We start from the raw sequence: 27,900 nt of genomic DNA, 5'->3' as shown, positions 1-27,900 counted from the left end.
GTGTCAATGAAATGAAATGAAATGAAAGCGCACCCCGGTATACTTTGTTTGCCCTGGATTCATCTAACTAACTCTAAGATAATTTTATTCTTATGTTGTTTTTATTGACAGTGACATTTTAAAAAGATGAATTTTATTTATTTATTGGCGCGTGTATGGGGGTGGGGGTCATACCGAGAAGGCTTGTTGTGGTTATTCAAGGTTTTGAAAGGTAAAAGAACACCAACAAAACAACCAAATCATTTGAAGGGTCTGCTTACAGTCACACACACTGACCCCTGAAGATGGGGAATTGAAATGCTCTCATTCAGATAACTGATCCGTGGGGGGTGTCAGGCTGTGTCGTATTTCCGACGGAGACCCGGTACGTGAACGCCACGCAGCTCCACTCGGCGGCTTCCAGGCTACGTGCGCTACTTGTGCGCTTGTTGTCGCGTCGGTCGGAGCTGACCTCTTTGGACACCCTCGCTGGAAATGGACGCGACCCCCAACCGTCCGTGATCGGTTTCCTTCCCCGCGGACGGCCCGACAAACGCATAACTCCCCCACTCACCTCGCCCGGACACATACACGGCAGCGCCGACGAGAAATGAGCCAGGGTGAGTGTTCGTCGGGCACCGGGCGGGCTCGTGTCTCCTATCCCGCTTTGCGTCGCGGCCTTTCGGCTCTCTTGGAACTCGAGGTCCGAGGCTTGTGGAAGAGGCCGCGTTTGTTTTCGTCCTCTTGGCGAGGTGACCGCTTCCACGCGGCCACGTGTGGCGGTTGCCGGCGGGTCTGGTTAAAACCCGAAACACGAATGGCGCTGAATGTACGTCGCAGTCTTGTAAAGTGTTAAGTCAGCTTACTGCCGGATAAGCTAGCCTAGCGCTAGTCGCGAGCGAACCAGCGAACAGAAGGCTTTTAAAGCCAGCCCTGAGGTGTCCTTGGTAACTCGCAGAGAATCTTGTTCCGTCGTGCTATCCGGACGTTTCGCGTGTTTTCGCGTACTGTCGTTAAGCGATTTTTGCCCCAATGTTGTTTGTTGTAGTTAGCGGCCTAGCAGGGCTGAGCTGCTAACTTGCTAAAGCTAAACGCCCGCTGACGCTGAGGCTTGTTGGGAACAAATCTAAACATCACGACCTCGCTCAGGAGCAAACATCGTGAAAATCTACTCTAGCTTGATCTCTACGGAATACTTAATCTCATCAAGTTGACAAGATCAAGCCACTTCCACGGGAGCTTCCTGGAAGGTTTTTTTTTTTTTTTTTTTTGCTTTGGGACTTGTGTTGTTTGGGTTTTCTCCACACGTCCTGGCTGATTTCAGGCTTTGGTGGAGAGGATCACTTTTCATCACTTTTCATCTTGCTAATCGTCGAGAACAGAAATAATCACTGAGGGGGGGATCGTGAACAAACGCACGACTCTCCACGGATTTGGATTCTTTAGGTTGCGATTCGGGTATCAGTTCGATGATTGTTGCGATGTTCCGATTTCAAGTCAGTAAGGAGTAATAATTCACAGCTAAATTAAGGGTACGTTTTCAATTATTTTTGATGCAATGTAACAAAATGTCATTTGTCGCAATAAAATGAGCAAAACCTAAACCATTTGTAGACATGAGTACAAAAATATTGCTTTTGTGTATAAAGACTGAATGGGTTTATATTGTATTTTATTTCATCTTAGAAATTGTCATAAAAATTCACAATAATATATTTGTTTCATATGCAATTCCAAAAATGTTTTGACGGCTCCGAGAATGAGAATGTACTGTATACTTAATCTTTCTTTATTAAATAGTTTTTTTTTTTTTTTTTTAATTAGTATTGAAGTAACAAGTTTTCGGCATTGCGACAAGCCACTAGCGCGTCGTGAAGAAGTCCGACTTGTGTACGTCGGGTTCGGCCGCTCTTTTTTTCGACTTTAATGATTCCAAAACCGCTATCCGCCTCAGCGTACAGTTCCGTGATGTGGATGATTTATTTTTTTTCATGTCGGTATTGCGTATCACGGTCGGAGTGTCTTTTGTCCGGTCTGAGGCCAAAATTGCCATTTCACTGGCTTCATGCTTGCCTGAGCCCGCAGAACATGTCAAAAAACACACAAGAAATTTGTCTCCATTGTGTGTACGTACAAAAGGAAGTACACCCACAGCCCCTCACGGTGGGCAGGTTGCGAATTACGGGAAGAAATATTTCAATGCCTCTGCGAATACCCCCCCCCCCAAAAAAAAAAAAAAAACAAAAACAATATATGTCAAAATAATACAGGGGGATGTTGGTGTTTTTCTTCCTGGGTTTTCAACAGGGCTTTCCATTCCTATGTCAAAATGAAGGAAACACCTTTTCATCTCTCCTTTAGGATTCTGACAACGATTATTATGGAAAGCGGCGCAATTCCGCAAGAGGCCCGATGCACTTTTTTGGGGGGGAGGAGTTAAGATTAGCCTGGGTTGTGACTGGAAATGACTTAGTCAGGTGTGTCTCTATTAATCATTGGTAGGTGGTTTACTTTGACGGGTAGGAAGTGTTTGGCATCATTGCAGAACGGTTTTGGTTTAAATGATTGGAGAGAGGTTTTGGGGGGGGGGGGGGGGGGGGGACACACAATAAGAGGATCTGTCTGGTCTGATCATCAGCTTGTAATCGGCCCCGAATCAGCTAAGCCAGCGTAGCCTGCAGCTGATTCGTGCGCCGATGTCCTCTCAAATCAGTCTTTGATGAAGATTGAAATATAAATATTTTTTCTTTTTATGACAGACTTGATGTCCCCAAATCCCGTGCGAGAGCGACTCCCCGCTTCTTACTTGCTTGGATGAATGCCCACCGCGAGCACTGATTGGCCCAGAGCTGGAGCACGTTAGCCAACGGCCAACCAGGTGAGTGGTCAGATGACCCCCCCCTCAGTTTTGTCATATTATTTTTAGATAATGCAATTAAAGTGAGCGTAAATTGCCATCCATCCAATTTCCGTCTATCCCGGCTGTCTTCGGGCAGGAGGCGGTTCTGAACTGGTTTCGAACATATCGCAGGGCATGTAGAAACAAACTGCCGCACCCATTCACACCCACGCCAGTGGATCGGAATAAATGATAATAACATTTATGGACATTTACGTGAATCTGTGCCAAACGTGGCAACCGTAACGAGCGTCTTGGCCGTTTCAGTCATCATGGCAGACGTGGACCCCGACACCCTGCTGGAGTGGCTCCAGATGGGGCAGGGCGACGAGCGCGACATGCAGCTCATCGCCCTCGAGCAGCTGTGCATGCTCCTGCTCATGTCCGACAACGTGGACCGATGCTTCGAGACGTCAGTTGGATCCCGCCTCGCGCGATTTCTCACCAAGCGTTTAGGAAAAGGCCCGACTGAGGGCTGTGCGCTCCTTTCCTCAGGTGCCCCCCGCGGACCTTCCTCCCGGCGCTGTGCAAGATCTTCCTGGACGAGAGCGCCCCCGACAACGTCCTGGAGGTGACGGCTCGCGCCATCACCTACTACCTGGACGTGTCGGCCGAGTGCACGCGAAGGATCGTCGGCGTGGACGGCGCCATTAAAGCCCTGTGCAACCGCCTGGTGGTGGTTGAGCTCAACAACAGGACCAGCAGAGACCTGGCGGAGCAGTGCGTCAAGGTGTGTCGCGTCCCAGCGCAACCGATCCGTTTTTTTTTTTTTTGAAACTTTCAATGTCGTCAATGCTTCATCTTGTCACCGCATCGGTTGTTGTTTGTTTTAAACTTGCTGATCAGAGTTTGGGCCTGATGGTCCTTGTTTGGCTTCTTCCTTGCGAATTGTGGCACGTTTTTACACTTCAAGTTTAAAGAAGCCTGAAAAGCTACCAAAGTGGGTTCTGTGGATGAATTTGCCCGGTCATCAGGTTCTGGAGCTGATCTGCACCAGGGAGTCGGGCGCCGTGTTCGAGGCGGGCGGCCTGAACTGCGTGCTGAGCTTCATCCGGGACAGCGGGCACCTGGTGCACAAAGATACGCTGCACTCGGCCATGGCAGTGGTGTCGCGCCTCTGCAGCAAGATGGAGCCCCAAGACGCCTCGCTGGAGACGTGCGTCGAGTCGCTGTCCAGCCTCCTCAAGCACGAAGACCACCAGGTAACGGGACTCGTTCGCGGGTCCCACCGGCTCCCGGGGGCTTTGACTCCAGGGGCAACGACCAGTTGAATCCAAATCAGATTCGAGGGGCACTCGAGACATTTTTGTCCCCGGCCGTCGGTGCTGACCTGGTACCGCGTTCATGTTGGCCACTGAGGACGGACGGACGGGCTCCGATTGGATATTGTCATGAAGTGTCGTCCCCTCTTGACTTTTACTTCTCTTTGGATATGTCGTCTGTGGCCCTTGAAATATCGTCACAAAAACAAACGATCCACTTTTTGTTGTTTTTTGGCACCTACAAATGCGGAATCCCTGATCCAAAGTAGCGAGACGTGATTATTTTCTTTCAACTTTACCGTGAAGCAAATATTGTTCGAAAGTGGCCCAAGTTTCACTCAACGGACATTTTCATATCAAACTGCATGTTTTTTTTTTTTCTTCTTTCTTGCCGAACATTTGATTCAATTGTAGGCAGGAACGCCAGCCAGTCGAGACACTTTGTAAGATGCATACAGCAGATAAAAGTTTTGCTTTGTTTCTGTGAATACCGCAACTTAGTCCAGTAATTTAGCATCCGTATTGCTCAGCATAATTTGCAGTGGTGCAACGTGACAACGGCCTTCTTGGCGATGATGTGGCCCCCGACCAAGATGAGTTTAGATGCCCCTGCATTATTATTATTTTTTCGAAAATATAGAATTAACGCTTCAAATGGAATTTCAATTGAGTTCAATGACCTCAAAATGATTTATCATTTGAGCAAATCTGAAGTTAGTAAAGAGACAAAATTGATTTGACAGCTATGTATGTAGAAGAAGAACCAAAAACCACGAAGCAGTGGCCCCGCCCTAAATTTTGTTCTCGTGTTCTGTGAGAATTGTGCCATCGGTCGACTCAGTCGGGGCTTTCCGATTTTTGCCCGGCAGGTGTCGGACGGCGCCCTGCGCTGCTTCGCATCGCTGGCCGACCGCTTCACCCGGCGCGGCGTGGACCCGGCCCCTCTGGCCAAACACGGTCTGGCGGAGGAGCTGCTGTCGCGCATGGCGGCGGCGGGCGGCGCCGCGTCGGGTCCGTCCTCCGCCTGCAAGCCCGGCCGGGCCTCGGCGGGGGCCGCCCCGTCCACCCCCGACTCCAAGCTCAGCAACCAGGTCTCCACCATCGTCAGCCTGCTGTCGACGTTGTGCAGAGGCTCGCCGCTCGTCACGCACGTAAGTCGCGCTCTCGGTGCTCGAGTTTGAGGGGGGTTGAATTAGCATTTTTTTTGCTGCTTTGTCGACTCGGGTTGGGTCTCGTTTGATTTTTGAGCGATTCCGGTCCCGATTCCTCATTCTGATTCCGGCTCCAAACGAGGCCCGGCTCGGACGGACACTGTGCCATTTTAAAAAAAAAAAAAAAAAAAAAAAAAAAAATCAGATCCATGTCACATTGGGCCCAAAAAAAGTCTGTCAGTTGGACCCCCGCCGAGTGTTCATTTATTTCCCTTTCTTCGGGGACGGGAGGGGTCCACAAAAGTCCGGAAGGGTGGCCACTGGGCCGAGGCTCATCAATGTTGATTTCAAACAATAAAATGAAGGTCCTAGAGTGCCGTTGCGCTTCATGAATAAAATGTCATTGATTCAAGATCATTTCTTGAAAACTTTGTCTACAATCCAATAATTAGCATTTAGAAAAAAAAATCCTAGATATCTGGATTTAGTGAGAAATGGCAGCGTTCTTTTGCATTTGGGTGTTGGCTTTTCATTTTATGAAGTACATGACAAATGATAAGCATAATAAAACTGTCTAGCACCAGAGACGTTTTTCCTGTCATAATCAGCAAGTTGATTTCTCCAATTTATATGCCTCTAGATAGAAATTCCGGGCAAAAAAACTAGACGGTGATTTCCTATTTAGTGGAACTTGTACGCGGACGATTTAACACTTTCTGCACAAAACGTTGAATATTTTGACCTCTCTCGTGGCTCTTTCACTCGTCTTTCTTTTCTCTATTGTGACGCTGCTCTCGCTCGCTGTCCGATCTCCGCCGGTTCTGTGGCTCCCGTGTTGCACGCCACTAGCCCATCTCTTTCCCCGTATTGCGTCCGTCTTGTCTGTCTGTGCACGTCTCGGTTCTGTTGGGTGCTCTTGCTGACTGCGGGGAGGTCGGCTTGGGGCCCACGTGAGGAACTTCACGGGATCGGAACGCGATTGAATCAAAGTAGCCGCTGCGCCCCGCAGGACCTGCTCCGCTCGGCGTTGCCCAACTCCATGGAGTGCGCCCTGGGGGGGGACGAGCGCTGCGTCCTGGACACCATGCGCCTGGTGGACCTCCTGCTGGTGCTCCTGTTCGAGGGCCGCAAGGCGCTGCCCAAGTCCACGGCGGGCTCGTCCAGCCGCATCCCGTGCCTGCGGCGGCTGGACAGCTCAGGGGAACGCTCCCACCGACAGCTCATCGACTGCATCCGCAGCAAAGACACGGACGCGCTCATCGACGCCATCGACACGGGAGGTGAGCGCTCCGCGTCGCTTCATTGAACGGCGGGACTTTACTGTGTGACACCCAACCTCAGTTATTCACCCAAAATATGAACGTTACGCCTGTAATCCTGCACGATGCCACAGGATTTTGCTTTCCGGTGTCAAACGTATGCAGAAGCACAAGAGGCGACGGTGTTGTCATGCACTCAATGTAACGAGAGGAAATCAAGTGACCCTGGTGGGTTTGCTCTCAAAGATGGAAAACTGCTCGGGGACGTGGAAAGCAAAAAAAAAAAAAAAAAAAAAAAAAAAAATGTAAATGAGACATATTGACTTGGCACGAGTGAGACTTTTTCATTTTCAAAAAACCAAAACCAAAATGACCCACATTAGAAACGGGGACTTTTTTTACAGGCCCTGTGAAAAGAATTTGGGGCTATAGTCAATTTCGATTGAAGGGATTATTATTTTGGGATCATTGTTTGTGGTCTATTTCGGGTTGAAATGTTTCTATTCTCATTTTGGAGGGGCATTAGTGTAATTGCAGATTGGGATGTACTGATACTATTTTTTTGTTTGTTTTTTAAACAGACGAGCGCTTGCACCACAGATACCGAGTACTAATATTTGATAATGGCATTCCTCTTGCAATTGCACCGAAAAAGTCGTGGCGCCTGACAGCGACCACCACCGCCGAGTTTTGTGAATTTTTACTCAAACTGCTACCTTAGAGAGTTGGCGACGGCGTTAGAGAATCCCCACTTGCGGCGTGTTGGTATGTTGTTGTGATGATTTCAAAATGATTGGCAGCCTTCGAGGTGAACTTCATGGACGACGTGGGTCAGACCCTCCTCAACTGGGCGTCGGCCTTCGGCACGCAGGAAATGGTAAAGTACGCGCAGACGTCTTGCGAGTCTCGCCGGATGTTGATCCTGGCGATTTTGGGCCCCCGCCAGGTGGAGTTCTTGTGCGAGCGCGGCGCCGACGTCAACCGAGGACAGAGGTCCTCTTCGCTCCACTACGCCGCCTGTTTCGGAAGGCCGCAAGTTGCTAAGGTAATGTGGAGGTTGAGGGTGGGCCTCAAACAGCCAGGAGTGGCGCAACATTTTCGTTTTCGCGCGGACGGACAAGCCTTTTTTTATGTCCTGCAATGTTTGTGTGCACCCACACGCAGACTCTGCTGCGTCACGGCGCCAATCCTGACCTGAGGGACGAGGACGGAAAGACCCCCCTGGACAAGGCCAGGGAGCGGGGCCACAGCGAGGTGGTGGCCATACTGCAGTCTCCTGGTCAGTTTCGTCTTTGTGTGCCACTTTTAATTTCTACAGCAGTTGTTGGTGTTGTTAGCCCAAGATGCTTTTCAGTATTAGTCGTAAATGTTGTCCACCAAATATGGTCTGTAGTAGTTTTCTTAGGATTTGGTTTTCACGGATTTTCTTTGTCTCCTCTCCTCATCATAAGTCAAAAACACACAAGGAGTTTGTCACCGGTAGTTGGAGACGCTGCAATATGCCAATTTTGGCACACAGAAAAAAAACGACTTTTAAGATCCATAAAAACATTCTATGGAGAGTCAATAAAAGGTTGCCAATAATGTGGGCGTGCTGAGACGATGCGGAGTCCTCGAGGAGTTTCATGCAGTTTGAAATGATTGCGCACTGCGGTGACAATTGTACAAATGGTGCAGTCGCTTCCAAAAATGGAAGCACCTCAGAGTGACTCGTAGTGCAATAGTGCGCAGATGTCAAGCTCGTGGATGGCCAGTGTGGCTAAATAACAGCTATGCGTATTTAAGAGTCACGAGACGGCTACAGTGGGTGCACAAATAACGTATTATTAGCCCGACGGAGATGTGACAATATCAAGACCAGATTGGCGGCACGTTACGATGAAATTTCTACGTTAACGGCAAGAGGGAGGAAGCTGTTGGAACGGCCGCCGGTTTTCGTTTGCGTCGATTGACGGCGCCCAACTGAGGGAAGTCGCTGGAGTAGGTGGTGACCAGGATGCGGACACTCGAGGAGGATTTTTCACGTCTTACTTGTGCCATATATATTTGATATATTCCAGCCTGGATATATTTTCTTGGTTCCGTGGAAATTACATGTTGCAAGTTTGCAGGTCATAGTCAGGATATTTAGTTGATTGTTGAGCAGCACATGCATTTCAAGACATTCACAAAATTTATGATGAAACTATGACGTGTCTGTGTCAGGTGACTGGATGTGTCCGGTGAACAAGAGTGACGACAAGAAGAAGAAGGACATCAACAAGGAGGAGGACGAAGGAGGCGAGCCCAAAGGAGACCCCGAAATGGCGCCCATTTACCTGAAGAGACTTCTGCCCGTTTTTGCACAAACCTTTCAGCATACCATGCTGCCTTCCATAAGGTGACACAAGCGGCCGGCGCTCCTTCTGTCCTCGCTCGAGAGGTCACCATCGAGTTTCTAATCTGCCCTGAAGCCCAAAGGGAATGAAAGTGTTCCGTATACAGTAAACAATAAACAGATCGCAGGCGCGTGGAATTACATTTGCTTTCACAGTGGTGGAATATTACTTTGTGCCAAAGTGATCTTTTTTTTTTTAAATAGACGCAACCTGTCTTTGTCGAGTGGTCGTTTGAAAGTCGAAAGACAATCCCAATTACGGTGCTAAATTGCTGACGCACCCCCATCTTGATAAATGTGACGTTCACGTTTTTTTTTTTTTTTTTTTTTTTTTAAGGAAAGCCAGTCTGGCTCTGATCCGGAAGATGGTCCACTACAGCAGCGAGTTGCTACTGAAGGAGGTCTGCGACAGCGAGGCGGGCCACAACCTGCCCACGGTTCTGGTGGAGATCAGCGCCACAGTGCTGGACCAAGAGGTGCGTACGTGCATCTCGGACAACGCGTCTTGCGCGGCTGGACCCGACCGATCAAGTGGCCCCTCGTGAAAACGTCTTTGCATCTCCCCACCTAGGACGACGACGACGGACACCTGCTGGCCCTGCAGATCATCCGAGACCTGGTGGACAAAGGAGGAGACGTCTTCCTGGATCAGCTGGCCCGCCTCGGCGTCATCAACAAGGTGTCCACGTTGGCTGGACCCGCGTCAGATGACGAGAACGAGGACGAGGTCAAACCTGAGAAGGTGCGTCGCGTGGTCGGTCCCATGTGGTGTTGGGAATCCCAACAGATAGGAATGTATCGTGTTGGATGAGCGCTCATCTTTGTTTGACAAAGTTTTAAGCGGTATGCCCTTCCCGACGAGACCCACTTGGTTTGTTTGCGTTTTGGGCCAGCCTTGCAGTTTGCACTGGCTCCTGTGAGGGCAGCAGAACAGCAGAAAGTTCTGCTGTCAGTATGACAGAGGAGTTGAAGGCGGAGGTGGGAGTCCCTCATGGTTCAGCCCTGAGCCCCTTCCAGTTAGCATTTGTTTCCTTTCGTATCCTGAATTTCTTTCATTGCTAGAGACCTTTGTAAATAGAGGTACCGGTGTAGTTTAAATCAAATGAAGGTCAAAGATCCGATCCTCACAACGTAGTTTGTCCAGTATTTATTCCGGAAGCTCCACTTGCTGATGTTGATCCGGTACGTTGCAATTTTCTGTCTGTAATTACATCGAGTAGTGTTTTACTTCACTTATGAGTCATCAATGTAGTCCACGATATATGGTGGCGTCTGGAGATGAGGGGACCCCGAGATATAAGCAGGGATTGGAACTGTTGATTTAAAAGAAAAATAAAAAAATATATATATAATATAACATAAAGTTGCGAGGTGTCCTTTTGATATGAGTGCTGCAAAGTAGTCTCAACAAGCAGCAGTTTGGCTGTTCCAAAAAAAAAAAAAAAAAAAAGGCTCCGAGCTTTTTGCTGTTCCCAGTTGAAGTTTTACTCCAAAACTGAACAGACAGCAAAGTGAATGACATTTAGTCTTTGGAGGGGGTTAGCATTTACGTTGTGCCGCTTGTTACGGTTTTAGGTGAGTACACTATTATGGAGTGCCCCCCTCCCCCATTAAAAGACACATTGCAGCGATTTATTTTTGGAGGGATGAGGTGGAACAGATTTAATGCAACTACCTTGAGTTGAAAGCGGGGGGCAGAGCAGAGCAAACGCTACCAATGACGGCGTTCCTAACCGTTTACTCATTCCCTCATCATCACGAGGGATTTGGCGGGACTGTCTGGGTCCGCCCGGGAAGGTGGGAGGAATGAGTGAGCGAAGCACGAGAATTTGCCTGATAAAAGGTGCGTTCGCAGGAGGAGGAGGCCCAGGAGGACGCCCGGGAGATCCTGCAGGGAAAACCCTACCACTGGCGGGACTGGTCCATCATCAGGGGCCGGGACTGCTTGTACATCTGGTCTGACGCCGCCGCCTTGGAGCTGTCCAACGGCTCCAACGGGTGGTTCCGCTTCATCCTGGACGGGAAGCTGGCCACCATGTACTCCAGCGGCAGCCCCGAGGGCGGCTCCGACAGCTCCGGTAGGTAACGACGGTGGTGGGTTCGGCTCGGGCGAATCCCGCGTCTGCCTAGTTTGCTCTCGGTGGCCGGGCGTGACGTGTTTGAATGTGTTTAAGGGGGGGGGGGGGGGGGGGGGGTTGAAGGCTTTGGAATGCGCTTGCATGCGCTGTTGTCATGGTGGAAATAACCTGCCGTCCGGCTACCATTCCACACCCTCAACACGTTGCGTGATTTTGACTTTGAACCACAACGTGTCGGCCTCGCAGAGTCCCGCAGCGAGTTCCTGGAGAAGCTTCAGCGCGCCAGGAGTCAAGTGAAGCCGGTCACGTCCAGCCAGCCCGTCCTCTCCAGTTTGGGTCCCACCAAGCTGACGGTGGGCAACTGGTCCCTGACGTGCCTGAAGGACGGCGAGATCGCCATCCACAACTCGGACGGCCAGCAGGCCACCATCTTGAAGGAGGACTTGCCAGGCTTCGTCTTCGAGTCCAACCGCGGAACCAAACACTCGTTCACCGCCGAGACGTCTCTAGGTAAGAAGGGTTCAAAGTGGTGGCCCAGTGGGCAAGATTTATTTGTCAAGGGTTTAAAAAAAAAATCCTCATAATTTGGGGCTTATATTGTTCTAGAAACGTCAATGCTGGAGGAAAAATGGGTACCAGTGTCTTCATTTGGAATATGCACAGACTAAACTTGGTTGAAGTACTTCCTCCTTGCTCGGCCGAATGGGGCAGGGGAGGGGAGGGGACTCTTTCAAACAACTTGTAGGAACTTCAAACAGCAGCAGTCTTTTCTTTTAAATACATTTCAAAATGTCACTACATAGCCACCAAAGAGGCCAATACTTGGGTTTTGTTTGTTAACTTTATGCAAAGACACCAAATTTGAGCAGGTTGCACTTGAAGCCATCATTTAATCCTACTTCTGATCATTAGTGAAGCGCACACAGGAAGTCCGCAGGTACGTGTTCTGAGCATGCAGAGAATTTGGGGCTTGATTTTGAATATTTTGGGATGATGTTCTGAACGACCTGAACTTGGAATTGGAAGTGCCAAATTTCCTAATTGTGGGACTTTTATTTTGGAAAAGTTGAGGAATGGGGATAGTTCTCATTGTCTTGCGTGAGCTGAATATTTTGAAGATGAAACGATTGAAACAAAATCAACCAAACCAAGGAAACCTCCGTTAGCTTCAAGGCTAAGAGAAATTTGCGTTGGTTTGTTGTGATGTTAAAACTGCACTCGAAATGTAATACACGCGGCGTATGGAGAAATGCTCCCGGCCGGATCTTTTCCATAAAAGCTTTTTGCTTCCGTCTCTCGACGCCTCCTTTAACTCGCCCCTTGCCCAGGCTCGGAGTTCGTGACGGGCTGGACGGGCAAGCGGGGCCGCAAGCTGAAGTCCAAGCTGGAGAAGACCAAGCAAAAAGTGAAGAGCATGGCCCGGGAGCTCTACGACGACCATTTCAAGGCGGTGGAGAGCATGCCCAGGGGCGTGGTGGTCACCCTCCGGAACATCTCCACGCAGCTGGAGTCGTCCTGGGAGCTGCACACCAACAGACAGGCACGCGCAGGGACACGGTCGCCGGGCGGCAGCAGCGGACTTTGTCATCACGTGCTTGTTTGCGTGCGTGCGTGCGTGCGTGTCAGTGCGTAGAAGGCGAGAACACGTGGCGGGATCTGATGAAGACGGCCCTGGAGAACCTGATTGTGGTGCTCAAAGACGAGAACACCATTTCCCCCTACGAGATGTGCAGCAGCGGCCTGGTTCAGGCCCTCTTCACCGTTCTCAACAATGTCAGTCGTTGTGCTTGTCGCGCTCGCAGTGTCAGACCCTCCCGGTCTGACCTGTTCTCTGCTTTGTGATTGTTCAGAGTGTGGACGTGGACCTGAAAGCAGATTGTAAGGCTTTAATGGAGAGGATCAATGTCTTCAAGGCGGCTTTCAGTGAGAATGAAGACGACGAAAGGTAACGGCGCGTCTCAACAAAGTTGAACAAACGGTGGTGGCCGCAGATGCGAGATTTAGCATGAAGACCTGGCGATCGGCTGAGTTTTTGATCTGACCCGTGAGCCCAAACTTGAGAAACGAAGTGCTGTATGGCGGCGCGGGGCGCGGGGCTCGACCTGCCCAACGTCGAGCAGAACTTTTTGGTTGACTTCATTGGAGCAACAGAAGCTTGCAGATGACTCGAGATGTGACTTCTCCTTCTCCAATTTGTGTGAGGCTTCAGGCTTGATCTCGTTTGCATTTTCCAGCTAGTGAATGAGCGTTCATCTGAGATGGCACGCGGGACAAGCTGAGAGAAATACAAATCACACTTGTAGTCATCAGCAGTCTCCTGTTGCACAATTGATTTTGGTAAATCGCTGCAACAAACTGGATGAGCTCAATTCTGCTTGATTGAGATGCACCTGTCTGGCACTTCGAACAAACGAATGTCAGTGAACTACTTCGTCGTCGTTTTCTTCTGCAGCCGACCAGCCGTTGCCTTAATCCGCAAACTGATTGCCGTCCTGGAGTCCATCGAGCGACTCCCTCTGCACCTTTTCGACACTCCCGGTTCCTCTTACAACCTGCAGGTGGGTCCCGTTCGCTCGCCGGCTGGACTTTGCATTTCCGCTGTGATGCCGCCGCCCCGTCTTTGCAGATCCTGACCAGGAGGCTCCGCTTCCGCCTGGAGCGAGCACCGGGCGAGACGGCCCTGATCGACCGCACGGGCCGCATGTTGAAGATGGAACCTCTGGCCACAGTCGAGTCTTTGGAGCAATACTTGCTGAAAATGGTCAGCCCTCCGTCCACCTGGCGCCGCGAAGAAACAGGAACCTTGGGAGATTCTCTAAGCTCGCCCCTCCAAACAGGTGGCCAAGCAGTGGTACGACTTTGAGCGCTCCTCCTTCGTCTTTGTCAGGAAGCTGAGGGAAGGACAGACCTTCACCTTCAGACACCAACACGACTTCGACGAGAACGGCATCATCTACTGGGTCGGAACCAACGCCAAGTAAGTCTGCTCCGGTTCCTCTCGAGCTTCCGCGTGGCCCCGGCCGGCGGTATCGAATGACTGATGACGGGTTCAGGACGGCCTACGAGTGGGTGAACCCCGCCGCCTACGGTCTGGTGGTGGTGACCTCGTCCGAGGGGCGCAACCTGCCTTACGGGCGCCTGGAGGACATCCTCAGCCGGGACAGCTCCGCCCTCAACTGTCACACCAACGACGACAAGAACGCCTGGTTCGCCGTCGACCTCGGCCTCTGGGTCATCCCCTCGGCTTACACGTTGAGGCACGCCAGGTAAAGAAAGAAATGTACACAAATCAAGTCTCCCTCTTTGTGTATTTCAGTTTGCGCAAAGTTAAGTTAAACTTGCGTCTTCCTCAACACCTTTATTCCACCTGACTCACTCTTGCCTTTTCTGCTCGAGCGCCCCCTGGCGGCCGTTAGAAAAAAAAAAATGCACAAATTAGCCGCGTCGTTGCATAAGCCGCAGGTTTGAAAGCATGTGACAAAGGTCACGGCCCATAGTCCAGAAATGACAGTAACCAAAAGTACCGTTTGAGTTGCGCCAGGTGGGTAAACAAACGCGTCCTCCTCCAGGCGCGCTGTCGCTGTCGTTGTCTTGTCCTCCTCTTCATCACCTGGTTCTTTGTCCTCGTTCAGGGGTTACGGGCGCTCGGCGTTGAGGAACTGGGTCTTCCAGGTGTCCAAGGACGGACAGAACTGGAGCACGGTCTACACGCACGCGGACGACTGCAGTCTCAACGAACCCGGGTACGCGTTCTCCACCGGCGGCGCTGTCAGTTTCACTGGCCGGGTTTGTGTCCGTGACGCGTTTGTCGTCATCCAGGTCGACGGCCACGTGGCCTCTGGACCCTTCCAAAGATGAGAAGCAGGGCTGGAGACACATCCGCATCAAGCAGATGGGCAAAAACGCCAGCGCCCAGACACACTACCTCTCCTTGTCGGGGTTCGAGCTCTACGGCACAGTCACGGCCGTGTGCGAGGACCAACTGGGTGAGTGCGCATTTTGTTCCAACTCGATGGAAGAACCCTCGAGAGGCATCCCACTTGACTGTTTTCCTGCTCGATTACTATTACAATTAGTCCTCTCTGGCCACATTTGCCACTTTTTTCACGCCAGCAATTTGAAGAAATATTTCCAATTTATTTTATGCCTCTGAAATCATGAAAAATAAGGCCCGCCCTCGAGCCGAAAGACGCGCAATTTGGAGGCACCCCCTGACCCTCTCTGGACTCGTGTTTATTCAACGGGTGAGGCTGGCTGACATTTACAGATACACTCGCCGGACAACGCGACATACCCGTGACCAGTCCATATTCTTTGAAAGCGACAATCTCGCCGCGTGAGGCGACTCCACTCCACTCCACTCCACTCCACTCCACCCGTCTGAAACTTTATGGTTGGGCCACCGATAGTGAGCCCTTCAGCTAACAGTCAAATCTACGTGCGCTAGCTCAGCTCAAATTGTGGCCCAATAACGTGTCCCTCTGAGGTCACGCTTAATAAACCGTTAACTTTGTCAGGTTCGTCTTTATTGCGGACTAAGACAAGAACGCAAAGCGAGGTACCACTGCGGTTGTTTTGCTTCTAAGCTTTCGAGCCTGTCAGCTGGAGAGATAGTCGACATAATCAACGCTTAACTTCCCTGTGTGTGTTGTGTGGACTACAGAGAGGACAACTTGGAGCAAGGTTCTGATATTTAATACAATGACGACGATATGTCGCTCCGGTGGAGCAAGCTTCATATCTGGTAGCATGTTAGCTCACGGGCAAACTTGTTAACTTGCAGGCAAGCAAACAAAATAAACGGTGAGCGTTTCCATAAATGTCTGCGCACTCTACACGAATTAAGACTGTGGAGTATCGGAGAGAGCCAACATGAGTTGGGCAACGTTCCAAGAGTCCACTCGCGGCACGTGGTACTGCCGTCAAACCCAGCGCGACACTCATTCATACCTTATGTACCTCCCATATTCTGCATTGTTAATAAAAACACACAACTATTCCCAAAAAGGCCGATTATTAGTGATGAGTGCAAGCGCAGCGTGGATTAACTGGAGAATCCCGCAGGTAAAGCCGTGAAGGAGGCCGAGGCCAACCTGCGCCGCCAGCGCCGCCTCTTCCGCTCTCAGGTGATGAAGTACATTGTGCCCGGGGCGCGGGTGGTGCGCGGCATCGACTGGAAGTGGCGCGACCAGGACGGGAACCCGTCGGGCGAGGGCACCGTCACCGGAGAGGCCCACAACGGTAAGGCAGATGCGGGGGGGAGGTCTCTCGCGTTTACCGAGCAAAAACGTAAAAAGAGAAAGAGAGGAAAAAGACGGTCGTAGCGAGCCAATCGGCTGTGCCCGATTCTCGTCTTCTTCGGGCTCCTCCCCTTGGTCGGCTATGTCATGAATGATGACGATGATCTGAAGTGGTTTCTGCTGTTTTTATTTCTTTCCACATTCTTTGCCACCGGACCAAAATGGCGCTCGAGCCGCTTGTAGATTTCCGTACGTACCTCAACGGCGTACGGGATGTGGCAGAGTTGCGCGGCACGATGGGTGCCGAAGCCTCATTTGCGGTTTAGACATTGAGTAAGCAGTCGGCAGTCGGGAAGAAGCCTTTTGATGGCACCCGGCCGGCCATGATGTCGTCATTTTAGTCACTACGTGGCTTTACAACTGACTATCAGCAGACAGTTTGTGAGTAGAATTCATACAAATCACTGAATATTGAAGTCACTTCAATGTAAACCTTAAACACACCTGCAGGACGTGTTTTTTTTTTTTTTTCCTCCGAGTCTCTGCCCAAGTAGTGTTTGTCTTGGTGTTTGCTGCCAAGGGTTAACTTGAGCAAAATAGTGGTCAGACGTTCGTCTGCCTCATATTTCAAGGTAACGACTGAGAGGCGTTCATTAGTTTGATCTAATATTCCGATGCAGTGGGGGCAAGCCTCTACGGTCCGGTGCGCGGCTGTATGTCCACCACTTTTTTTTTTTTTTTTTTTTTTTTCTCTCTCAACTTGTTCTCATTCCGTCTCTCTCTCACTCTCTCTCGCACACTCTCTCTCTCTCTCTCTCTTCTCTCTCTCTCTCTCTCTCGCTGTCTCTGGCGGGTCTCTGACATCCACGCGTGCGTGTCCTCCTATGTCTGTGTTCCTCCAGGCTGGATTGATGTAACCTGGGATGCCGGCGGCTCAAACTCTTACCGTATGGGCGCCGAAGGGAAGTTTGACCTCAAGCTTGCTCCAGGGTACGACCCTGAGTCGGCTGCCTCAGCGCCGTCACCCAAACCTGTTTCATCCGCTGTTTCAGGCCCCGCCTTCGCCGCGCTGGGACCCTCCCCGACCCCGGCGGCCGGCGGCGCCGCGTCCACGCCTTCCTCGTGGAGCAGTCTGGTGAAAAATAACTGTCCAGACAAGGGCGGGGCCTCGTCGCTAAGCGGGGCCGGCTCGTCCAGCCGCAAGGGCAGCAACAGCTCCGTGTGCAGCGTGGCCTCCTCCTCGGACATCAGCTTGGGCTCGTCCCTCGGCCCCCCCGCCGGGACGCGGCCGGACAGGCGAGCCGAGGGGCCGCTCCCGGACCAGGCTCGCGGGGCGGGTGGCGTCGCAGTAGGCGGGGCTTGCTCCGAGAGCCGACAACAAGAACCCGTCGTGGTGCTCTCCTCCGCCGCGGAGGGCGCCGGTCCTTCCGCGTCGGGCGCCGAGGCCCCGAAAGACTCCTCCGACCCGGCGGCGGCCATCTCCATGGGCCTGGTCAGCGTGAGCTCGCCCGACGTCAGCGCCGTGTCCGAGTCCCCGAGCAAGGACGCGCCCTCCCAGAGGCCTTTGTGCTCGGCCGCCAACGCCCGCCTTTCCGTCAGCTCCCTGCTGGCGGCCGGCGCCCCCATGAGCTCCAGCGCCAGCGTCCCCAACCTGTCGTCGCGCGAGGCCAGCCTCATGGAGTCGTTTGTGCGCCGCGCGCCCAACATGTCGCGCACCAACGCCACCAACAACATGAACTTGAGCCGCAGCAGCAGCGACAACAACACCAACACGCTCGGCCGCAACGTCATGAGCGCGGCCAGTAAGTCCAAATTTCTTCTTAAAATGGGGGGGGGGGGGGGACCTCTTTACGTCCACCTTCTTCCGTATTTTCTAGAGAAAAGCATTCCAACTTCATAGACGCGTATGGAACCCTTTTTTTCGTGTTATTTCCCACACGAAGAGGCGTTTTACACATCGACCCCATTTCTCATCTTCGTCCTCCACGCTGCAGTTCAGTGAATTCCTCAGCATTTCAGCATTTGTTGAATATGTCCCGACTTTGAATGGTTTGGATCATTTCAGAAATGCAGAACGTAAAATGTCTGCATTGTGTCGGGAATGTTGACGTGGTAAATGTGTGAAAATGCTGGAAAAGTTGGGAGTGTTTTTGGGAAGATAAAAATGTTTCAATTTTCAAAATGCCTGCCACTTCAGAGGGCTTTATTGTCATTGAAAATGTGCAGATATGGGAAATGTAGGACCATTTTTGAAGTTGCGCGCTCGTTTGAATCCCTGACGAAATGTAATGGTGTTCACTTGCAGCGTCTCCCCTGATGGGCGCCCAGAGCTTCCCCAACCTCACCACCACCGGCACCACCTCCACCGTCACCATGTCCACCTCCATCGTCACCAGCAGCAACAACGTCGCCACGGCGACCACCGGCCTGTCGGTGGGGCAGATGCTGAGCAACACGTTGACGGCCAGCCTCACGTCCACGTCCAGCGAGAGCGATACGGGACAGGAGGCCGAGTTTTCGCTCTACGGTCAGTGCAAGTTGAGCTCGTGAAAAGGCACTTTCGACTTGGCCCAAATTGAAATCTTTTCCGCGATTATTCTGCCGTGTTCGTTGGGGATGAATGGGGCGCTTTTAAAAAGGACTCCCTTTTATTTTTCTCAGATTTGCTTCTCTGGTTTCCAGGAAGTAACTCGTTTTGTCGGCACGCTTCCGAACTTTAGCGAGATCTCAATCACCTGTTCTGAAATGTGAAAGTCATGATCTCGATGAGTGTTTGTATTTTATTTACGGACATATATATTTGTGATTAAGGAGGCTTTGTAACATTTGGAGTTTAAAAATGCTGGCCCCCTCATTCCTCCCATTGCATACAAATGAGAGAAGGGTAGCCGCTCGATATACTCGGGTAACATTTTTGATAAACTGCACTCGTTAGACTACTTTTTACTTGTGTGCCGGATGTTCAATACTTTTATGCCCTTATAATGGTCGAAATTGCATTTGCTGCTTTTATTTCTCCTTTCATGCGTTTTATCCTCCATCTTCCATTTGTGCATGATGTGCTAATCAAATGTCATTTGACTCAATTTACCAATCAGACAACACGAGGGAGTCATGTGACCGTGCATGTTGAATTCGCGAGCCAATCAAAAGAGGTCATTTTTGGCGGGGTTACGGTCAGCCACGCGAGCGTCTTTACAGACCAACAAACGAGTTTTGTCATGCAGCTCTGGGAAAAAAAACTTGGCTACATAGTTCAGTTCATAGTTGAACTCGAGAAAACGTCCCGTCCCCGCTCGCAGATGTTGTTGCTGTTTTTTGGCGAGCAGACGCTTACGCACAATCACAAAGTTTGGTCAGCAAACGGCTTCTTCACTCATGGTCATTTCAGCGCGTAAAACCAAGAATGGTCCTGTGGTTTTGGCCAGTTAAAAATTGAAATGGTGCCGTGTGTGTAGATTTTGATATTTTACTATATTCTTCTCCATTATTAAAAAAAAAAAAAAAAAAAAAAAAAGAAGGAAAGAAAAAGTCCATAAACACAGCACTGCCTTACTGCTACTTTGTTTTGTTTTATTTTAGCATAGCATCCATTAGCAACAGTCGTTCAAAATCGGACCTTTCGTAAAAGTTTCCTTTTTGGGAATCCTTTCGGCTGTTGTGATGAAGTGCTTCTTTTCGCGCAGACTTCCTGGACAGCTGTCGCGCCAACACGCTATTGGCCGAGCTGGAAGACGAGGAGGACCTTCCGGAGCCCGACGACGACGACGACGACGAGAACGAAGACGACAATCAAGAGGACCAGGACTACGAGGAGGTCCTGGTACGGAGGAACCTTTTTGTACCAAACGGGAAATGAGCAGAATCCGAATCGACGCGCTGTGCCGGCGTTCTACAGGAGGAGGAGGAGTACGAGACAAAAGGAGGACGCAGGAGGACCTGGGACGACGACTTTGTCCTCAAGAGACAGTTTTCGGCTTTGGTTCCCGCCTTTGACCCCCGCCCCGGAAGAACAAACGTGCAGCAGACCACTGACCTGGAGATCCCCCCACCAGGTAAGAGAAGAGCGCCAAACCCCCACAGCGCAACTTTTACTTGTAGACCCAACCGGGCTTCCCGGTCCAAGAGCTCACAAGGGGCCACTGTGGGGATGCGGAGGAAGACGATAATTCAGCAATTGGACTGTGTGAACATGTGTTTCCTTCTATCCGCGCTGATGGACTGGTCGCCCTTCAGGAACTCCTCGCTCAGAGGTTCAGGAGGAGGTGGAGTGCGCCCCTTCCCCTCACCTGGCCCTCACGCTCAAGGTGCGCCTTTCCGACACGCCGCGAAGGCCGCGCTCGGGCTTCGTACGGAGCCCTTGAAAAGTCTTCTGTTGGGTGCAGGTGGCGGGTCTGGGCACAACGCGGGAGGTGGAACTTCCCCTGTCCAACTACAAGTCCACCATCTTCTTTTACGTCCAACGGCTGCTCCAGCTCTCGTGTAACGGTGCCGTCAAGATGGACAAACTCAGGCGGATCTGGGAGCCCACCTACACGTAAGGCCGCCACCGCGCCGTGCCCGGAATCTTCAGTGTGTGTGTGTGTGTGTGTGTGGTGTGTGTGTGTGTGTGTGTGTGTGTGTTCATTGCATTTGTCGTCGCGTCAGGATCATGTACAGAGAGCTGAAGGATGCAGACAAGGAGAAGGAAAGCGACAAGATGGTAACTATCAGCACCCGCAAATGACAGAAACAACGGACCCCCGCAATTGGCCCAAAAATCGCCATATAATTGTTTTTTTTTTTTTTTTTTTTTCTCCCCCATCTTACCAGAAGTTAGCGAGAGCTAGCGTTGCAGCTTCGCTTACCCGTGATCGTGTTTGTGTAGTGGCGTTTCTTGCTAAGTAAGGGGCTGAGATTATGTAAAATGTTTTGGGATAGTGGGTTGATTTATAGACATGTCCAAAAAAATTTTGACTTGGTTGTTGAAATTTCTGTTCTGATACGAGACCCCCGATTGGCCATTTTTGGGGGGCTAACCAATTTCTCGTTATTAGCACGGACCTAGCGTCAATTTTTTGCAGCTTTTTATTTGGTACTGGCTCGGTCTCGGTTGATGGCTGCCCCAAATTTATGAAATTTTCCACCCATGTGTCGCCGCCGCCTTGTGCTTTTTTCTTCTTTTGATCTACTGACTCAAACCCTTTAAATGGGTATCATATCGGCAGATAGTCGTGACTGAGACTGTCGCAAAAGAACGCGACGGGGAAGTCGCGCTACCGCAGTGATCATTTTGGCCTTTGGCCGTTCAGGACTTCTGCGAACACGGCGTGGGCGGCGGCCCGAGTCCCAACGCTTTGCCGAGCAACCAGAGCAACGACATCCTGGGCTGCGGCAGGGAGGCGGCGCAGGCCAAGGCCGGCTGCGGTCAGAACGCGTGCGGCGTGGAGGACGTGCTGCAGCTCCTCCGCATCCTCTACATCATCGGGGGGGACGCCGCCTACAACGCACGCACGCTACAAGAAGGTCAAGGTCCTATTTTCACTTCGTTAGCTAAATGGGCGAGCAAATGACGCGTCCCTTCCGTTGAGGATTGTGTATTCGATATTGGACGTTGAATCGATCTGGAACTGGAACGAGCCCAAGTGTCCGGTCGCAGTCGACTCGATGACCCGGACGAGTGAGAATGTTCCCCGCCAAACGTGCCCTCCATTGACTGACACGGATGTCTGAATGATTCAAGAATGACAACCAACCTGCAGATGAGGTTTTTATGCGCGTTTAGACTTTCATGTCCACGGGAGGCCGACGTGGGAGCTCCCATTTGGCGTCTCCCTTCGTCACTAAAACAAAAGACGTGACGTTTAGCGTTTAGTTTACGTTCACTTTTGAGTTTAATGAAAAGTGAAACAATGTGCCATCATGTTTTCTACCGCCGTCCATTGCCGGCAACTTTGTTGTTCTGGTTTTGGCCCCCGGCGTTCGTCATCGTCCCCGCGTGCGACGTTATCGTCCAATCGTCGACAAACGTGGCCGACGCGTGACCCGAGCCGACCGCCTTCCCGTTGGCAGACGCGGACGAGCTGCAGTTCAACGCGTCCCCGGAGGAGTTCACCAGCAAGAAGATCACCACCAAGATCCTGCAGCAGATCGAGGAACCTCTGGCGTTGGCCAGCGGGGCGCTGCCCGACTGGTGCGAGCAGCTCACCTCCAAGTGTCCTTTCCTCATCCCCTTCGAGACCCGCCAGCTCTTCTTCACCTGCACGGCCTTCGGGGCCTCCAGGTGAGACCGACGACGTCGACGATATGTGAAGATGGAAGGTTTGAATCCACAAAAGTTCAAAGTCAAAAAGTGAAGCGTGTGACCTGATTTGGGAAGATTTCCACGGATTTTGTGAAGTGGCCGAGCTTCCCTTTGCGTCCCGCCGCAGGGCCATCGTTTGGCTGCAGAACCGTCGCGAGGCCACCATGGAGCGGTCGCGGGCGTCCGCCACGGTGCGCAGGGACGACCCCGGAGATTTCCGGATGGGTCGTCTCAAGCACGAACGCGTCAAGGTCCCGCGGGGCGACGCCACCATGGAGTGGGCCGAGTCGGTCATGCGCGTTCACGCCGACAGGAAGTCGGTGCTGGAGGTGAGCGGCGGACGCGCGCTATGTCCGATTGCCGCTGGCGGTGTTTGACGCCGTCGTGCGTTTGTCGCGTCCAGGTGGAGTTCCAGGGAGAGGAGGGAACCGGCCTGGGGCCCACGTTGGAGTTTTACGCGCTGGTGGCGGCCGAGTTCCAGAGGACGTCGCTGGGGATGTGGTTGTGCGACGACGACTTTCCCGACGACGAGTCCAGACAGGTCGCTAGCGCGCATTCGTCGGGGTTACTTTTTTTTTTTTTTCTTTGTTCCTTTTCATCCATTTTCAGCCAGGAAAACCTCAGTCGGAAGAAAAGTGCGACCATTGCGATCAAGCAGTTCACGTCCACACGCGATGAAGGCGTTAATCATCCAGCAGTCAGAATTTGAATTGGATTTTAAAAAAAAAAATTCTCTCCCTTTTCAAATTGACAGTTCAGAAAATGCGCAAACATCAGCTGATGATAATTCAGGTGCCAGTTTGGTATGAAACAGAAAATTGATCATTTTAACAAAATATAAATAATCAGTCTGCTGTGTTGTTTTAACAAGCGTAAAAATTGCCCAAGGTTAAAATTGAGATTTTGAACGATTTCAAATCAGTTTCCAAACAAATATTGATGAATCACTGACAAAATTGCCACATAGAGAGAATAAGAAAAAATGAACACACTTTCTCACTCACGCACTAATTGATAATTCATTAGTAGTAATTTTTATTTATTTATTTTGGATCACCTTTTTATAGTTTGAAATGATTCCTGATGGAGTGTGTGTGTGCAATGTTTGTCCATAAGAGGGCAGCAGAAGTTTCGGGGGTCCTCTTGTTATCGCAAGCTTCATAGTGACAATCGGCTGCGCCCACGTTAAGGTAACAGCGGCAGTTTGTGTGTCCGCCGCGCGTCAGGTGGACCTGGGCGGCGGCCTGAAGCCCCCCGGGTTCTACGTGCAGCGCTCGTGCGGCCTGTTCCCGGCGCCGTTCCCGCAGGACAGCGAGGAGCTGGAGCGCATGGGCGAGCTCTTCCGTTTCCTGGGCGTCTTCCTGGCCAAGTGCATCCAGGACAACCGTCTGGTGGACCTGCCGGTGTCGCAGCCCTTCTTCAAGCTGCTCTGCATGGGCGACATCAAGTCCAACATGAGCAAGCTGCTCTACTCGCCGCAGCAGGCCGACCCCGAGCGCGGGCCGGCGCCGCCGTCGGACGTTCGCTCCGAGGCGTCCACCGAGGACGGCCGCGAGACCTTCTCGGTGGGGGGCTCGGACGACGACTCCAAGTCCGAGTTCATCATGGACCCGCCCAAGCCCAAACCGCCCGCCTGGTACCACGGCATCCTCACCTGGGACGACTTCCAGCTGGTCAACCCGCACAGGTCGGCCTCTTTGCTTTCGTACTCGGCTTTTGCGATGTTTTGATTTTCTTTTAACTCTGCGGAATGGATTGCAATGTCTTTAAAAAAAAAAAAAAAATTACAGAAAAACATAAATGTAACGTGAAAACGGCACAGGAAGGAAGGAATGTAACGCCCGCAAATAATGAGGGAACCCTTTACATTCCCCGCCGCCCCAAGATCACAGATGCAGATCACTCGGTGTTGTAAATTTCTTCTGCCAAATATTGGAATCCGCATTGGCTTTAAAAACTATCAAGAAAAAATATTTTTCCCTCAATTGAAGTCAAACTCGGTCACTCCGCAGCAGCCGTGCGCTATTTTCTCACCTCCGGACTGAAAGTTTGGACATTTTTGGTCGACCAAAACGCGTATCGTAACCATCGAGCCTTCTCGGCCGATCGCAGGGCCGCCTTTCTGAAGGAGGTCAAGGAGCTGGCGGTGAAAAGGAGGCAGATCCTGAGCAGTAAAGTCCTGTCCGAGGACGAGAAGAACACGCGACTGCAGGGCCTGATGCTCAGGAACCCCCTGGGCTCCGGACCCCCGCTCGGCATCGAAGACCTCGGGTAAGACCGCGTCCGAGTGTGGCGGTTTTGCGTGTGTCTACGTGAGCTGCTGCGCTTTTCCTCCTCTTCGCCTCAAGCTAACCGGACACTGATGCTAGTTTAGCTCGGCTGTCGACGACGCGTTAGCGTGAAAGTGGCGGACTTGCGTCCGGCAAAATTGTGCCTCAACTTGCGCGTGTCTTCGCCTACGCAGCTTGAACTTCCAGTTCTGTCCCTCCTCCAAAGTCCACGGCTTCTCCGCCGTCGACCTCAAACCCAACGGAGACGACGAGGTAAGCGGGGGCGTGCGGGCTTTCCCGTCCCGGTTGCCGCGGTGACCGGAGTCTTGTTTACGCTCGTGCGTAGATGGTGACCATGGAGAACGCGGAGGACTACGTGGAGTTGATGTTCGACTTCTGCATGCACACGGGCATCCAGAGACAGATGGAGGCCTTCAGAGGTGCGCCCAGACTTTTTCAGGCCTTCCTGACCGATTGGACTTCCTTCAACTCGGTTCTTGTTTTCGGGATGATTTGGATCCTCACTCGGCTTTGTTTGTTTGTGTTTTTGCTCGTCTTCTTTCTTGTTGCTGCTGCTGCACTTGCGCCATCAGAGGGTTTCAACGGCGTCTTCCCGATGGAGAAGTTGAGCTCGTTCAGCCACAAAGAAGTTCAGATGATCCTCTGCGGCAACCAATCACCTTCCTGGACGTCGGACGACATCATCAACTACACTGAGCCAAAGCTGGGCTACACCCGAGACAGGTCTGCGCCGTGTGGCGGCCGCTCGTCTTCTTGTTGTCGTCGTTGACAGTTTTGTTCGCTTCGTCGGTGACTCCAGCGCGGGCTTCCTCCGCTTCGTGCGCGTCCTCTGCGGCATGTCGTCGGACGAGAGGAAAGCCTTCCTGCAGTTCACCACCGGCTGCTCCACGCTGCCCCCCGGAGGCCTGGCCAACCTGCACCCCCGCCTCACCATCGTGAGGAAGGTAAGCTGAGCCCTGTTTAACCGCCGGTTCCGATTTCCGGTCCGCTCTTTCTTTTTTCTTTTTTTTTTAAATTCAATACCTTTGTTGATTTTGTTTAAATAATGAAATGGTGATAATATCAGTAAAAATGGAAAAAAAATACTACTATGATTTCAAACAGTATAAAAATGAGCTTACATTATCAAAATACTCTATCGTCATTTTCCCCTAAATTAATTCAGCTTCTGGTGGGGGGGGGGGGGGGAATCTGCTTTTATGGGTTGGGTGGAATATAAAATAATGATCTGTGAGGCACACACCGGTATTTGTTCCTTTTGGGGGGCGGGGGGAAATACACTATATGTTGGAATGAAGTAATATTCTGACCAATGAAGTGAAATTTGATAACCGCTCAGTCGGTAAAAAGGATTGTTTTATTGTAAATAAAAATTAGTCAAATGATCTTGTTTCCATTCATAAGATATTCTTAATTGGATGAAATTATCGGTTAGCCATTGGGATTACGACCGCAAATTCAAGTAGCCAGTGCGTGATCTGTGAACTTTGACCTCCGGAGGTGGACGCGACGGACTCGAGCTACCCGTCGGTGAACACGTGCGTGCACTACCTGAAGCTGCCCGAGTATTCGTCCGAGGACATCATGAGGGAGCGTCTGCTGGCCGCCACCATGGAGAAGGGCTTCCACCTCAACTGACACCCCACCCCCCCACCCCACCCCCATCCTCCCCACCCGCCTGGTGTGTGCGTGCGTGCGTGCGTGCGTGCGTGCGTGCGTGCATTCAGCGTGTTGTCCTGCGATCATATTGTTTGTTTGTTTTTCCCTTTTTGTTTTTAGCTTTTTATTGCTTTGCGCGTGCGTGTGTGTGTGTGTGTGTGTGCGTGCGCGCGCGCGCGTCGTGGTTCTTCTTTCCAGAGACGCAAACACTGGGGGGGAAAAAGAAAAAAAAAAAAAAATCCTGTATTTTCTTTGTATATTATAAACATTTATTTAACTCAAGTTGCAGTTTGAGCTCCACAAATATTTTCCAAAATGTGTTTGCTCTGAAAAAGAGGGGGTGGGGGGGGGGGGAAATCATTAAAATGTTTGCAAAGTACCAAGAAGCTTGACGGTCATTATTTTATTCAATTTCATTGCACAATATGAACGACTTTTTTTTTTTGGTTCCGCTCGGGTCAACAAACGGAGCGCACCCGCCGTTGGGGTCGAGATGAGATTGATAATGATGGCCATGACAACGGACTGCTTTTGTGTCCCTTGCTTGCCACGTTGTGGTCGCAATTATTTCCTCATCTATTGATTATGGATTCAAGCCACAAATGAGTATTTTGTGTGTGTGAAATGGGGCCAAAATTCAAAGTTTCCCGTGTGACGCCTGACCGAGGCCTACGACGGCGAGATGTCATTTAAAGTCGTCATGATGACGTTTAAAGGCATATTTAACTCCCGATGGCCACGTAACGGGAGTTGGTGTCAACACTGATTGACGGGGGTCACGGCGGGGTGCCCCGCGTGACCGCTTTTGAATTGATGACTAGAAAAGTTGCACATTTTGTCTCAACCAACAACTTAGTATAAAAGTCTCAATTTCAGTGTCCAGAAAAGGCCCCGCCCCCGCCGGCTACTTGTGTTTGAGCCACTTTTGGATCCACTTTTGCCAGATTCGGCTAAGACCGCCCCTTTCGTCCGATTGGTGTTTAGGCCGGGCTCGGGGGCGGAGTGACGTCTCAGCTTGAGGAATTCTGGTTTCGGGCCTCTCGCTGCAAAAGTGTGTGGCGCGCGGGGGGGGGGGCAACATCGAGACAACGCAGTATTTATTGCGTCCCAAATACGAGCAAAATGCCCTTTAAATCTCACGTTGATGGCAATTTACTGTGACAAGTTTACATATTGTTGCCGTGGCTCCATATGACGCATAAAAAATATATATATGTAGAAGAATAAAATTTTGGCCAAGTCGCAGGAATCAGCCAAATGTCTTCTCCTTTCGACTCAAAATCCCCCCTGAAGTCGTGCAGCACTTTTGTCAATTTGAAGGATCGTCAGCAGTGTCGGAAAACAAAGCGCTTTCCTCAACTTGGCAATTTCCAAACACGGGAAATCTTCGCCCTATCGGGTTCATTTATGCCACATCGCGCC

The 27,900-nt window shown here is 51.2% G+C and overlaps 1 protein-coding gene across 1 annotated transcript; it reads left to right on the top strand.

Moving 5' to 3' along the window:
* Window positions 1-310: 310 nt before the first annotated feature.
* hectd1 (HECT domain containing 1) lies at window positions 311-27,789 on the top strand. The gene is made up of 43 exons (XM_061819290.1): window positions 311-599; window positions 2,739-2,857; window positions 3,146-3,290; window positions 3,374-3,608; window positions 3,853-4,080; window positions 5,010-5,291; window positions 6,301-6,571; window positions 7,351-7,427; window positions 7,497-7,595; window positions 7,715-7,829; window positions 8,756-8,930; window positions 9,265-9,403; window positions 9,499-9,669; window positions 10,783-11,005; window positions 11,252-11,515; window positions 12,334-12,545; window positions 12,632-12,778; window positions 12,856-12,950; window positions 13,458-13,563; window positions 13,632-13,766; window positions 13,843-13,982; window positions 14,059-14,271; window positions 14,638-14,748; window positions 14,825-14,991; window positions 16,070-16,246; window positions 17,148-18,047; window positions 18,551-18,772; window positions 19,932-20,068; window positions 20,144-20,300; window positions 20,482-20,552; window positions 20,631-20,782; window positions 20,893-20,947; window positions 21,537-21,750; window positions 22,297-22,507; window positions 22,656-22,857; window positions 22,932-23,069; window positions 23,755-24,215; window positions 24,641-24,799; window positions 24,993-25,071; window positions 25,145-25,238; window positions 25,392-25,542; window positions 25,619-25,763; window positions 26,320-27,789. Exons 3-43 carry the CDS (start codon window positions 3,151-3,153, stop codon window positions 26,455-26,457), a joined length of 7,608 nt encoding a protein of 2,535 aa, XP_061675274.1. The 5' UTR covers window positions 311-599; window positions 2,739-2,857; window positions 3,146-3,150; the 3' UTR covers window positions 26,458-27,789.
* The last annotated feature ends 111 nt before the right edge of the window (window positions 27,790-27,900 follow it).

Source organism: Syngnathoides biaculeatus, chromosome 5, assembly GCF_019802595.1.
Source record: "Syngnathoides biaculeatus isolate LvHL_M chromosome 5, ASM1980259v1, whole genome shotgun sequence".
NCBI lineage: Eukaryota > Metazoa > Chordata > Actinopteri > Syngnathiformes > Syngnathidae > Syngnathoides > Syngnathoides biaculeatus.
Note: the sequence above shows the minus strand (reverse complement) of the source record. Positions and strands in the feature narration are given on the sequence as shown.